The sequence below is a fragment of the Lithobates pipiens genome, unplaced genomic scaffold (genome assembly GCF_037356315.1).
Source record: "Lithobates pipiens isolate NorthernLeopardFrog02 unplaced genomic scaffold, aLitPip1_a1.2 Scaffold_8, whole genome shotgun sequence".
Lineage (NCBI taxonomy): Eukaryota > Metazoa > Chordata > Amphibia > Anura > Ranidae > Lithobates > Lithobates pipiens.
The window spans coordinates 209,913,909-209,928,140 of record NW_027507903.1 but is presented as its reverse complement, the minus strand read 5'-3'; the positions used below and the strand labels follow the sequence as shown (position 1 = coordinate 209,928,140).

Sequence of the window (14,232 nt, the reverse complement as noted above, 5' to 3'; positions counted from 1 at the left end):
GTTTGGCCGAAGGAGCAGTAGTCATGGTGCAAACCAAGGAAAGCACTTCAGAATTAGATCCTCATACCAGCTGTGAAGCATGGTGGTGAAATGTGTTCAAGCCTAACTCCAGGCAAATAAGTTATCTCTTGCAGTGGGGCTGTGCCTCAGCTGCAAGGGTTAAGTGCTCATTTTGTTTAGGGGAGAGGAGAAACGGTTGTACTTACCTGATCCTCTGCTCCCCAGCAGGGGGATGCTCCCCCACCATCTTGTGGTAAACTGTCCCTCATGGTCCTTAAATCCAGAGCTGGACTATGAATGCGGCTCTGGTATTGATGCTGTCATGACCCTAGACAGGTGGAGCGTGGGGGTGCTGAAGCTAGAGGGACTGATCTAGCTGTGGTGAGGTGTGGAAAATCAGATAAGTAAATCTCTTTTTGCTATTTCTGTAGGAATACATGAGTAATTAACCCTTGCAGTTCAGGTACTGCCTCACTGCAAGGGATATTTTTTTATTTGCCCAAGCTTAGACAGTTTGAGGTTGCTTTGCTACTTCAGGAGCTGGGAAGCTTGCAGTCATCAAATCAGTTTATGAATTCTGCACAATATCAAACTATGCTTGATGAGAATGTAAAGCCATCTTCCTGAAAGTTGAAGTTACATCAGAAATGAATCTTCACGATAATGACCTGGAGAACACTAGCAAATCTATCAAGGTAAAAACACTGATTTGAATCCCATTTAAATGTTGTGAGGGGATTTGAAACAGGCATTTCATGCAAGGAAACTCAAAAACATTGTACAACTGATGGCATTTTTCATGAAGAAGTGGTCAAATATTTTGCAGAGTCCAAGTCAGAGATTAGTGGGCAGTTCTGAAAAACACCTACAAGAAGTAATTTCTGCTAAAAGGGGGCTATACCAGCTTCCAGTGCCATGGTTGCAATTTTTCTACATTATATCTTATGATATATTTCTTGGTAAATGATTGAAAAATCTAAATTTCCCTTGGCCTTTATTCAAGTATTTCACTTTTAGCTGTGGGAACTGTTTGAATGAAGATCTATTCTTTGTGTGCTCTAATATGTTGAAAGAATCAACAGTTTTGATAAGACGTTTTTACATTTCACATGACTGTATTTTAATTCATATTGCTCCTTAAAAATGCACCCAAACCCCTTTTGGAAGCAATCTACTGAATCTGCTAGAACATCTGTAATTTAATTGGACTGAAGTGAACTTTGTAGGAAGAATTGTAGTTACTTGTTTTTACATTAGTAAGTGTTTGACTGAAATACAACATACTTCCCTGAGTGTTTATACAGTATATGTATATAAAAGACTGTATATTTCCTGGTGCATAACTACCCATTGTAATATATGCTGTTTTATGCCATTTGAGAAAGAGAATGTACATTTATTGTACCTATATAAAGGAAATACGAGTGCATCAGATCGCACCGCTGCTATTTTCAACATATGTCTCAAGCGTATCTCGTGTGGCCAAAACATCAGCCGCTTGGGCACCACATGCTTGACCAGACATATGTCGACCTGCCATGCAGTTCGTTGGCAAGCGTACCTAAAAGACCCACACCAAAGAACAAAGCGGACCTCTCCTTGCTCCTTATCAGCTGGGATCTCCAACCCCACTAGACCTTCAGTCCTCTCTGAAACCTGCACTGAGAGGAATGAAGGTGTAGAATTAGGTGTGTCACAGCTGGGAAGGATGCAAGACAAGGTGCAGTAGTGTTGGAGGTTGTTCTGCCACCACGCCTCCAAAATGCTACTACTGGATTGTGACCCACCTCTCTCCTCCACCCCCTCCTCTTATTCTTCCTCCATGGCCTCTTTCTGTGCTTTGTCCTCGGAACCAGCGGTACTCCGTAGGCATTCAAGGGGCTACGCAAGTACGCAGGCAAAACGATGCCATGCCGTGCTTGCGCTGGTGTGCTTTGGGGACAGGAGCCACATGGGGGCAGAGATTCTGTCATCTCTGCAGGGGCAGGCTGAGAGGTGGTTGACACCACTCCAGCTTAAGCCAGGAATGGTGGTTTGCGACAATGGCACCAACCTCCTCTCCGCCCTCCGACAGGGACAATTGACCCATGTGCCCTGTGTGGCTCACGTCCTTAACTTGGTGGTGCAGCGGTTCTTGGGAAGGTACCCGGGCTTACAGGATGTCCTGAAGCAGGCCAGGAAAGCCTGTGTGCATTTCTGCCGGTCATAAATTGCCAGTGCTCGGCTGGCTGACCTCCAAAACGAATTGAACCTGCCCAAGAACCGACTAATCTGTGACATGCCCACCAGGTGGAACTCAATGTTGACCATGCTGCAGGGCCATCAATGAGTACCTGTGTGACTACGGCACCAGGACAGGGTCAGAGGAGCTTGTTTTTTTTCCCCCACGCCAGTGGGCCATGATCAGGGATGCATGCACTGTCCTGTCACCATTTGAGGAGGCCACGAGGATGGTGAGCAGTGACAGTGCATGCATCAGTGACACTGTCCCTCTTGTCCATCTGTTGGAGCACACGCTGCGTGGAATAATGGACAGGGCACTTGAGGCAGAACAGAGGCAGGAAGAGGAGGACTTCCTTGCCTCTCAAGGCCCCCTTTATCCAGACAGTGTTCCTGCTGACCTGCCGATCACACAGGAAGAGGAGGCGGAGGAGGATTGTGTCAGCATGGAGGTGGAGCCTGGCACTCAGCATCAGCAGCAGTCTTTTAGGGATCATTTACAGTTTCAAGAAACCCATGGACTTGTATGTGGCTGGGAGGAGCTGGCTGCGGATTATGTCGTCCTTAGTGACCCAGAGGACTCCGGACCGAATGCCTCAGCTAACCTACGCTGCATGGCCTCCCTGATCCTGCAAAGCCTGCGGAAGGATCCTCGTATTCATCAGATCAAGGAGAGGGATCATTACTGGCTGGCAACTCTCCTTGATCAACGGTACAAGGGTACAGTTGCGGACCTTATCTTACTATCGCAGAGGGAACAGAGGATGAGACATCTTCGGGAGGTCTTGCTGAAAGGTCTGTGCAAAGCGTTCCCAGAGACTGGGAGGTTACAAATACCTGGTCCTGAACAATGTGTTGCTGAGGCTTCGGTCAGTCACAGAAGGAGCAGTTCGGCAGCATCTGATTTACATGGTGCAGGAATACCTAGGGGAAAGATCAGACTTGGAAACCTTTCCCACCGCAAATCCTCTGGCTTACTGGGTCTTGAGGATGGATCACTGGCCAGAGCTTGCACAGTATGCAATTGAGCTACTGGCCTGTCCTGCATCCAGCGTTCTTTCGGAACGCACATTCAGTGCTGCTGGAGGCTTTGTAACCGATCACAGGGTGCGCCTGTCCACGACTCGGTTGATCGACTGACCTTCATAAAAATGAATCAGTATTGGATCACCACCAGCTACCAAGCACTTGAAGCTGATGTATCTATCCTCTTCCTCAATGATCCTGCTGATAGCTTGGAAGAACATTTTTGGTTCTGGGCACCGCCACCAGTGGCTAAGGCCCAATTTTTCAGCCCCTGTTTAACAGGGGCGTGTAATTACAATTTTTGATGCAATACTTTGCAGCAGGGCTCATTCCTGCTCTCCATCTAGTGTATCTGTGAGGGGCTGCAGTGTCGTGGCACCAGCATCAGTGCCTAAGGCCCAATTTTTCAGCCCCTGTTTAACAGGGGCGTGTAATTACAATTGTTGATGCAATATTTTGCTGGAGGGTTCGTTGCTGCACTCAACTACAATATCTGTGATGGGTTCCAGTGTTGTGGCACCAGCACCAGTGCCTAAGGCCCAATTTTTCAGCCCCTGTTTAAAATTAAAATTTTTGATCCAATACTTTGCAGCAGGGCTCATTCCTGCTCTCCAACTAGAGTTTCTGTGAGGTGTTGCAGTGTTGTGGCACCAGTGCCTAAGGCCCAATTTTTGTGCCCCTGTTCAACGGGTGCATGTAATTACAATTCTTGATATAATATTTCACAACAGGGCCCGTTCCAGCTCCCACCAAGAGTAACTGAGGACTTAGTGTTATGGCACCAGTACCACAACCACCAAAGGCCCAATTTTTCTACCACTGTTCAACAATGGCGAGTAATTACAATTCTTAATATAATAGTTCACAGCAGGTGGTTCCAGCGCCCACCAAGAGTCACTTTGAGGGCAACACCAACACCTTAGGCCCAAATTTATGCAGAGCATATAGGGCAGGCCCATACTTTCAAACATCCAACTTACAAATGTCTCCTACTTGCAAACGGAAGGAGACAACAGGAAGTGAGATGAAATCTACCCCTAGGAAGGGAAATTCTCTCCTGTAAGAGTTGATATGGGAAAAACACGTCTGCTCTCCACTGATGCTTTATCCCAATCCTTGTTTTACTAAAAACACCAAATTTTCAAAAAAAATTTGTCATTGGGACAGAAAGCGAGGTGAAATCTTCTGAAAAGGAGCACAGACAGCAAAAAAAATGTTACAGGGCTGATAACCCTTCCCTATGTTTTCCAAAAAAGCTTAAAAATAGATTTTTTGACTGGAGCTACACTTTAAAAATGTACCAGTTCCAAATTACAAACAGATTCTACTTAACAACAAACCTACACAGTCCCTGTCTTGTTTGCACCACCTGTATACTGCTGTTCTAAGTATATAGGGCCTGGGGGCCCCACGCCTTTCCTTTTTTTAATTTGGATACAGGGTTTCCCTTAATATCCATACAAGACCCAAAGGGGCTGGTAATGGGCAGGGGCGGGTGCCCATGCCATTTTTCTCAATGATTTTCATCCATATTGCTGGGACCAGACATTGCATTAAAACTGCAAGCAGTTTTAAATGACTTTTTTTTTCCTAAGAAATGTCATTTTGTGCAGGGACTGTTCTAAACACGGGAAACATGTGCCACTTCACAGGCATACTATAGACACCCCCGGACACGATATTTAAAGAAATATTTTACTTTTTTTTCACTTTAAGCATCATTAAAATCAGTGCTCCCAGAAAAACTGCAGTTTTTAAAACTTTTTTTGCATTGATACATGTCCCCTGGGGCATTTTTAGGTCAATAACTTGCATATTAGCCTTTAAAATTAGCACTTTTGATTTTGAACATTCAAGCCCTATAGACTTTAATGAGGTTCTAAAGTTTGCACAAATTTTCAGTGTTCGCAGGTTCTGGTGCGTACCGAACTGGGGGGTGTTCGGCTCATCCCTTTGATTGGCTGCCTTGGAGGGAAGAGGAGGGATCAGGAGTCTAATAGATCTCTCCATAAAGGGTTCCTGTCAATGCCCAAGCTATCACAAAGAATGTGATGTCAATAAAGTTGAATGAAAAAATGTTTAACATGTTTAACTCTAATTTCATAAGCCTGTAAAACCATTTAAAGGATCGCTTATGGGTATTTTTAGTTACCGTAGATTGTCGCTATTTCATGGGTATGCAAAATTTTAAATCTTCACTTATTTGGTATCTATTTACTTGGTGCAACATCATATGCTATATTTTAACAACGCATAGGTATTGTGTTTGTGTGCACTAAAATGCATTTGCCTTGGGTATAGAAATGAATCATCCCCTTTAAAATAATCACATTTTGTTGGTTTACAGCAGGGGTGCCCAACCAGTGGCCCGGGGGCCACATGTGGCCTGCGGAGCCCTCTGAAGTGGCCCTCGGCCTCCTTCTGTGGGATGGCAGATTGGCAAGCCCGGTTCATGGGTTGCAGACCCACCATCCCAGAGCATTTGTGTTGTTAATTAAGCCGGCAAAGCAAGAAGCTGTGGAGCAGAGCTGTATAAGATGATGCTTCCTGTATAGCGCAGTTTCTTGCCACAGGCGGAGTGATGCCAAATGCACTCTGCCGGAGACAGTAACACCAGGCGATACCTGAATGAAAGACTGTTATTAAAGGTCAGTTTATTACTAAAATTGCAGTGTATATATGGGCATGTGCTTTAGTGTGAAAGGCCCCTTTCACACAATCGGTCTAACTCAATCGGACCCTCCCATTCACCTCTATGAAACAGCAGATGGTAAACAGATTTGTGTCCTTTTACACCCGCCTACCTCCAATCTGATTCGCAAAAAAGACAAACAAAAACAGAAGGGGATCAATCCCCTTCCGTCAGGGCGGATCGGAGGACCCATAGAGTAGAGTGGGCTGTGTCCGGTTACCAAGTTGCTTAAGTGGCCCTCGCTCTTCAAAAGGTTGGGCACCCCTGGTTTACAGCCTGAAACACAGGCACAATTTTTGTTCTATTCAGCTGTATTTACTAGTGCAACGTATTACATCCAAGTGAAAAACACCAACATGTCTGAAAAAAATACAAAAATAGAAAACACTGAGTTGGAAAAAGGATCACCCCCCTTATGTCAGTATTTTGCTGGACCACATTTTGCTTTAATTACAGCCTTTAGTCTGTTGGGATATGTCTTTACTTACTTTGCACATCTAGACTTTGCAATATTTGCCCCCTCTTCTTTGCAGAACTGCTTAAGTTCAGTTAAATTTGATGATGACGCTTGTGGTCTGCAGTATTCAAGTCATTCCATGGATTTTCAAGGGGGTTTAAGCCTGGGCTCTGACTAGGACATGCAAGGACATGCACTGTCTTCTCCTTCAACCACTGTATGGTAATTTTTGCTGTGTGCTTTGGGTCACTGTCATGTTGGAAGGTAAACCACCTTCCCATTGACAACTTTCTGCCATAGGGCAGCAGATTTTCCTCAAGAATTTGATGGTATTTTGCCCCATCCATTTTTCTTATATACTGACAAGTGCTCAAGTCCCTGCTGCAGAGAAACACCCCATAACAGGATATTACCCCCTCCATGTTTTACTGTAGAAATGTTGTAATTTGGATGGAGAGCCGTATTACATTTCCGCCAGAAATATAATTTGGTGATGAGACCAAATAATTACATTAGTCTCAGCTCACTATAACACCTATTTCCATGTGGCTTCAGAATTTTCAAGGTGCGTTTAAGGTGGTCAGATGAGACTAAAATTGAATTACCTGGCAGTCCACAAATGGTCACCATCAAATTTAACTGAACATGAGCAGTTCTGCAAAGAAGAGTGGGCAAATATTGCAACGTATAGGTGTGCAAAGTTAGTAGAGACATATCCCAAAGGCTGTATGTAATTAAAGCAAAAGGTGGCTCAACAAAATACTGACATAAGGGGGGTGATTCTTTTTCCAACTCAGCGATTCTGTTTTTGAATTATTATTTTTTTTTCTGACATGTTGGTGTTATATCTTTCACTTGGTTGTTATAAGTTGCACTAGTAAATACAGCTGGATAAAACATAAGTTGTGTCTCTCTTCATTTCAGGCTGCAAAGTAACAAAACTTAATTATTTTTAAGGGGGATGATCCTTTTCTATACCCACTGTATACCCATATATCTTCCCCTGAATTCTCCCCTATACAAATTCTCTATTCTGTAAAGATACACTATTTACACTATTGAGTGTCATAACATACTTTGAAAGCATTGGATAATGTGAAGGCCTATCAACACCAAAGCATGTCCCTAAAAAAAAAAAAAACCCATGCCTGTTTACAGTGATATATGTCCACTATTGACAGTAGAGCACTGTGCATACTGCTATAAGGTAGGTCACAGATACTGACAGTCATGTCATGTTTAGATCAACCTGTCTATTGCTTTTTAAGTGTCCCTATGGGACTATTTAGGGAAGAAGGGGAAAACATAAAATGAAGCTGATAAACACAGCACTAAGACAACTTTTTTTAAATGCCCTGAGAAAAAAGACCATGGAATTTGAACAGCTATCCAGAGCATCCCTTCTGTTCAAAACGGTAGTAATCCAGCAGAAAAATAAAAGGCAATGGGCCGCCCCCTGCAGGTTTAAGTCATAATGTACTAGTATGCACTTCCTTCTGGGTTTCTGGGCTCTGGCTGTATGAGTGGCCTCGGTTCTGGCACAGGGCTCTGAAGGTCTGGCACAGTATGGCGTCCCGTAAGCGCGCATGCGCTGGTGACGTTATCAGCTGCATGTTGTGTGAATATCTCCTAAACAGTGTATGTTTAGGAGATATTCACAGTATCTACAGATAAGCCTTATTATAGGCTTACCTGTAGGTACAAGATCCAAAGTGGAGTTTAAATCCACGTTAACAGGACTCAGTTATTTGAATGAGCTCTAAAAACAAATACTAAAGACACGGTCTTAGTCCACTAACATACTGTATATCTGACTCCTGTTCTGTAATACCTCAACAATGAAATGACTCACAGGACTGTCATGATGTCTGAGGGTTAGAACATAAATGAGCAAACTTTTCATGGGTATCTCCACAAAGGAAAAAAGAACTGGCTTTCTTTGGAAAAATAGTTGGCCTGGTAAGTACTGTTCTCCATTGACAAAGTGAAGATACAGTAACAGTGACAACACAGGTTATACAATGTTCACACTCTTTAACAGTCAGAGCATACCAGTTTTCAGCATGTGACTAAGGGGAAAGAAATCAGCAAACATATCTTTCTCTATTGCCTGATCCTAGCTTTATGTCTATAGTCGTCTGGTTCTCTACAATGTGAAACAAAGCTTTTTTGTTGGCAATTAACTTAGTACAGTTGAACCAACTTGGAAAAGCCTACCTCTTTCCTTCATAGGGTGCTTTTCATTTTGGGAAGTACTGTACAGCTTTCATGAATGGAGCAGGGAGGGGGGAAGGGTGGGCATAGTCAGCACTTTGGATGAGTGTAGAGCAGCCACCAGCACACAGGACACTTGTCACTCATGTAAGCACAGTCCTTGGTGCTGCTTTAGGGTGAATTCAAACTTGTGTAGCATCCTCCCAGATGCACTGCTAGTTATGTTAGGTAAATTTAGTTCTGTGGCTCTCCCGTAATCAAGCAGTGCAGCGTGTGATTGCTTTGGGCTGTTCTGGGCTCTGAAGGCCGTTATTTTGATTGCTTCTTCCTGTCTTCTAGAGGCTTCCAGAATGTAGTGAGTGGGAAAGTCAAATGAACAGTCTGAATATTTATGCAGCTCCAGGGAATCCCTGGGGCAAGGCGCCCAGATGGTGGCTGGGAGAGTGCAAAAATAGTTTGGAACTTCAGAGCACAGGGTTTTTCCCCAGGAGGAAAAGTTCTCAGCCAGAAGGCTGGTTGCCCTACTACTTAGTTCAGCTGTGCATAGCTCAAGGGTCTATCCTGCTGCAAATTCCTTTGAAGCTAAGAGAGGGGTTTCACTAGGGATTTGGTCTAGAAGATTCACTGAGTAGAATGTGTGCCTGAGTCTCGGAAACATCCAAGTCCCAAGGACACTGAGTACAGACCTGAATGAAGGATCCTAGTGACTGTGGCTGCTGTTAACCCCTGGTGCACTAATGTTAAGGCTTCCCGGGCATGGAACATTGCTTATGGTGTCCCAGTGCTACCCACGTTATGTTCTACTGCTTAAGGGACTGTTAGGAGATAGCTAGAAAGGGAAGAGTGTGTCATCACATTCTTGTTTAACTTCTTCCCGGCCACGCTATAGCAGAATGACAGCTACAGCGTGATCACATTTTCTGGGAGGGTTTGCATTGATATCCTCCCCTGTTTGCGCTTCTTGGCAGAGATCTGTGATCATTGTGTCCTTTGGACACAGCTGATCACAGATCAGAGTAAAGAGCCAACCACACCTGCTCTTTACCATGTGATTAGCTGTGTCTAACCACAGCTGATCGACAGTTCTCTCCTCGCGCTGACGTGAGGAGAGAAGAGACAGTAAGTAATCTACACAGGGGACATCTACATTGATAATCAGGGCACTGATCATCAGTGTCCTCCTGATGATCAGTGAAGCTTCAACAGTGTCTATCAGTGCTGCCAATCTGTGCCCATCAGTGCTGCCTAACAGTAACCATCATTGCCGCCTGTCAGTGTAGCCTCATCGGTGCAGCCTATCAATGTACATCAGTGAAGGAGAAAAACTACTTATTTACAAAATTTTATAACAGAAACTAAGAAAAACATTTAATTTTTTTCAAAACCTTTGGAATTTTTCCTTTGTTATGCAAAAAATGAAAACCCTTGTGGTGATTTAATACCACTAAAATAAAGCTCTATCTGTCTCAAAAAAATTATAACAATTTCATATGGGTACAGTGTTGCATGACCATGCAATTGTCATTCAAAGTGTGACAGTGCTGAAAGCTGAAAATTGTTCTAAGCAAAAAGGGGGTGAAAGCGCCTGGTAGGCAAATGGTTAATGTTCTAGAGCAGGGATCTCCAAACTTTCTAAGCAAAGGGCCAGTTTACTGCCCTTCAGACTTTTGGGGGGCCAGACTAGTACCAGTGTGAGTAGAAAATGCCCCAAGTATTAATGGGAGTAAACAATACTCTATCAGTGGGAGGAATGATGAACTATTATTTTTGTCAGTGGCAGGAATTATGCCCCACTGTTGGCATACCTCCCAACTTTTGGAGATGGGAATGAGGGACATCCATCAGCAAAAGTAGACAGGCATAGGACACACCCCTTGCCACTCCCCCTTAAAGGAGAATTGTACAAAAAAACAAGATTGGTTAAACCCACAAGTGCTTTTTTTTACCACTACTATTGCTTTATATTGGCTTTTGGAATTTACAAATGCAGCAATTTAGAAATCAGATGAATGGTTTAGCCCTGAAAAACACTTTTTGAAGGATAAAAAGTGCATTTTATATACAGCTATATAGATCAGACCAAAATGAGGGACAAATGAGGAATGAGGGACAGATGGACATTGCTCCAAATCAGGGACAATCTCTCGAAATCAGGGACAGTTGGGAGCTATGCTGTTGGTGTCAGTCTGAGGAATACTGCCTCGTACCAGTGGAAGGAATATTGCTCCAAGGGCCGGATACCCAGAGAGCAAGGATAACTTGCCACAAATTTGTGGCAGTGTTGAATTGTAAATCTTGTTAACTTGCTGCACATTTTCACTGGCAAATTGTACACTTGTAGAGCCCTTAAAACACAAGTTCTAGCCAACACTTTCCAATTTGTAGAAAATTTGCATGGTCTCAAGCAAGAGTAAAGTTGCAGTGGTGAGTCTACAGCAAGAGCTCTGCAAGTCACAGTGACCCCTGTGGTGGGAGGACTATTGCACAACATAACTGAACCAGAACTTGCAGCAGACTTGCAGAATGTTTGCAAAGAAAGTTGATCTGGAGTCATGCAATGTAGACTGGCAAGTCCGGCAATAGCTTAGCAAGTAATTTTCAAACGTGCAGCTCAATTGCTTGCAACCTGGGATAAAGGCAAGCAAAGGGCCATTATCGGCCACTCACATGCCCATGCGAGTGATTGGCCCTGAATGCTATCTACCTTTACCCAAGGCTGAGTCTCCATATGTGATCGCTGCTTGAGAGATGATATGCAAGTGGGTGCGATTAACTGCGAGATCTGGCAGCCTCCCAGTGCTTCCAATGGGGCGGCCTACTCTCATCTATTCGCAGGTACTACCGCTGGGGTTCTCGCATGTATTAGATTGTAAGCTCTAACGAGCAGGGCCCTCTGATTCCCCTTGTACCAAATTGTATTGTAGTTGTACTGTCTGCATTTATTTTGTAAAGCGATGTGCAAACTGTTGGCTATATAAATCCTGTATGATAATAATAACCACAGTGTGGGTGCATTCGCAGAAAAATAAAACCAGCTTTAACCACTTAAAGACCGCCCACCGCATATATACTGTGGCAGGATGGCTCTATTGTGTGAAACTACTGTACTTACCAGTACCATGTTTAATGCAATAGATAGTGTGGGCATGCCTGCTGCACCACGGAGGAATTGATGTGTGTGCCTGGCGAACCTGCTGTCCGCCAGCCACCCCTGATCATGATACAGGTATTGCTATGTAAACAAGGCAGATCCCCGTTCTGACGGGACAACATGGAGATCTGCTGTTCCTAGTGATCAGGAACAGCGATCTCTGTGTTGTTCCTGTCAGCACTTCCCCCACACAGTTAGAAACACACACAGGGAACACAGTTAACCCCTTGATCGCCTCTGTAGTTAACCTCTTCCCTGCCAGCGTCATTTATACAGTGATCAGTAAATCTTTTATAGCACTGATCACTGTGTTGGTGTCACTGGTCCCCAAAAAGTGTCACTTAGAACCATTCACACTGTTGCATTTTCAGGAGGTTTAGTGCTAAAAATAGTGCCTGAAAAATGCCTCATCTGCTGTCCCAATGTGAAAGTCCTTTCACACAGGAGCGGTGCGCTTACTCCACTGCCCCTGCCTGGCCATTGGCATGCATGGGCAGAGCTGCCGAAGTGCCAGCGGCGCTACACGGATGTTTTTAACCCTTTTTAACCCCTTCTAGGGGGTTAAAAGTGTCTCGCTCCCTCCCAAATAGTGCGCCAAAGTGCTGCAATAACAGCGGTAAAGCGCTGCTACAACTAGCAGCAATTTACTGCAACCGCCTCCGCTGCCCCAGTGTGAAAGGGCTCTTAGTGTCAGATTTGTCCGCTGCAATGTCGCAGTCCTGCTAAAAATCACAGATCGCCACCATTACCAGTAAAAACAATAGAAAAAAATGAAAAGTCTGTAAATCTATCCCCTATTTTGTAGATGCTATAACTTTTCCGCAAACCAATTAATATACGCTTATTGTGATTTTTTTTTTTTTTACCAAAAATGAGTAGCAGAATAAATATTGGCCTAAACTGATAAATGTGTTTTTTTTTTTTATATTTTTTTGGATATGTATTATAACAGAAAGCAAAAAAAAAAAAAAATATATATATATATATATATATATTTTTTTTTTCAAATTTGTTGGTCTTTTTTTGTTTATAGCGCAAAAAATGAAAACCGCGGAGGTGATCAATCACCACCAAAAGAAAGCTCTATTTGTGAGGAAAAAAGACAAATTTTCTTTGTGTACAGCTTCGCACGACCGCGCAACTTGTCATTTAAAGCAACGCAGTGCCATATCGCACAAAATATCCCGGCCATTAAGGGGGTAAATCCTTCCGGGGCTGAAGTGGTTACACATGTATACATCTGATTTATGCCAGATAAGCACACATCTCTTGTAATCGCATTCCTCTTTCAGTGACCTCCTCCTATCATGTAAATAGTTCTGCAGAACAGGAAACAAAGTCACCATTTCCTACAAGCGGGGTGTTGTCACAGATAAGTGGTATCTTGGGTGGTGACACATACACTGCATTGCTCAGCCTGTGGTAAAGAGTATGCTGGGACTTGTAGTCCTCCTCCAGCCTGTGGCAGTGTCCCCCACCACTCAGGAATGAGCTATTCCCATCTCTCTGCCTATGAAAAGACAGAGCATTGTTTACAACTGACTAACAGGGCACACCCCACCCCAGCTGTATGTAGTGCACAGTACAAGTCTATGGAGAAGGGAGGAGGGAGGAGACTCTGCCTCACTCAGCCTTCACCTATAGTCACACTCAGCACACCTTACACTGCAGACTAGTCACATGGGCGGGACCTTCATCGCGCACTCCATTGGCTACAGATCAGCGAGGTGCGGGTTCTGATTGGCCGACAGCTTTCTTTTGTTCGCTATCACGGTTGAGCCGCAGGACGTTTAAGTTGAGAGAAGCAGAAGTGTGTTAGAGCTGATAGTTGCGGATAGAGCGGCCGGCCAATAGAGACCTCATCACTCGGGCGGGGCGACCGGAACCCACACAACATGGATCTGGACAATAAAGTGAAAAAGGTGAGCTGATGTCCTGCTATGTGTTCTGTCACTATGACCTCACACTGCATGCTTCACCCTTCATATGGATGGGACATGGCACTGGGGGGGAGCATTTCCTGCTTCTGGGATTATTTACTATTAATTCTAACTCTTGTATCATAATATTCCTGTCACTGGTAACAGACCAGAACAGAGATGTGTGTCAGGACACCTGGCTCTGTTTTGTGTGTGTGTGTATTTTTATTTTTTTTAGAAATGTAAAAATACAATTTAAACACAAGTTTATCACTTTTATGAGACTTGAGTATAAAACTTTCTTTCTTTCTTTTTTTTCTCTCTCTCTTTCTTTTTCTCTCTTTCTTTTTCTCTTTCTTTTTCTCTCTCTTTCTTTTTCTTTTTCTCTCTCTCTTTCTTTTTCTCTCTCTTTCTTTCTTTCTTTCTTTTTTCTCTCTTTCTTTCTTTCTTTTTTCTCTCTTTCTTTCTTTCTTTTTTCTCTCTTTCTTTCTTTCTTTCTTTTTTCTCTCTTTCTTTCTTTCTTTCTTTTTTCTCTCTTTCTTTCTTTCTTTCT

The 14,232-nt window shown here is 43.6% G+C and overlaps 1 protein-coding gene across 1 annotated transcript in view; it reads left to right on the top strand.

Annotated features, from left to right (window-relative positions):
• Positions 1-13,376: 13,376 nt before the first annotated feature.
• The window catches only part of TES (testin LIM domain protein), a 49,250-nt gene continuing 48,394 nt past the window's right edge, over positions 13,377-14,232 (top strand). Inside the window, exon 1 of the mRNA XM_077469982.1 lies at positions 13,377-13,682. Within this exon, the coding sequence (XP_077326108.1) occupies positions 13,656-13,682 (27 nt within the window). The 5' untranslated portion in view covers positions 13,377-13,655. The remainder of the gene's footprint in view (positions 13,683-14,232) is intronic.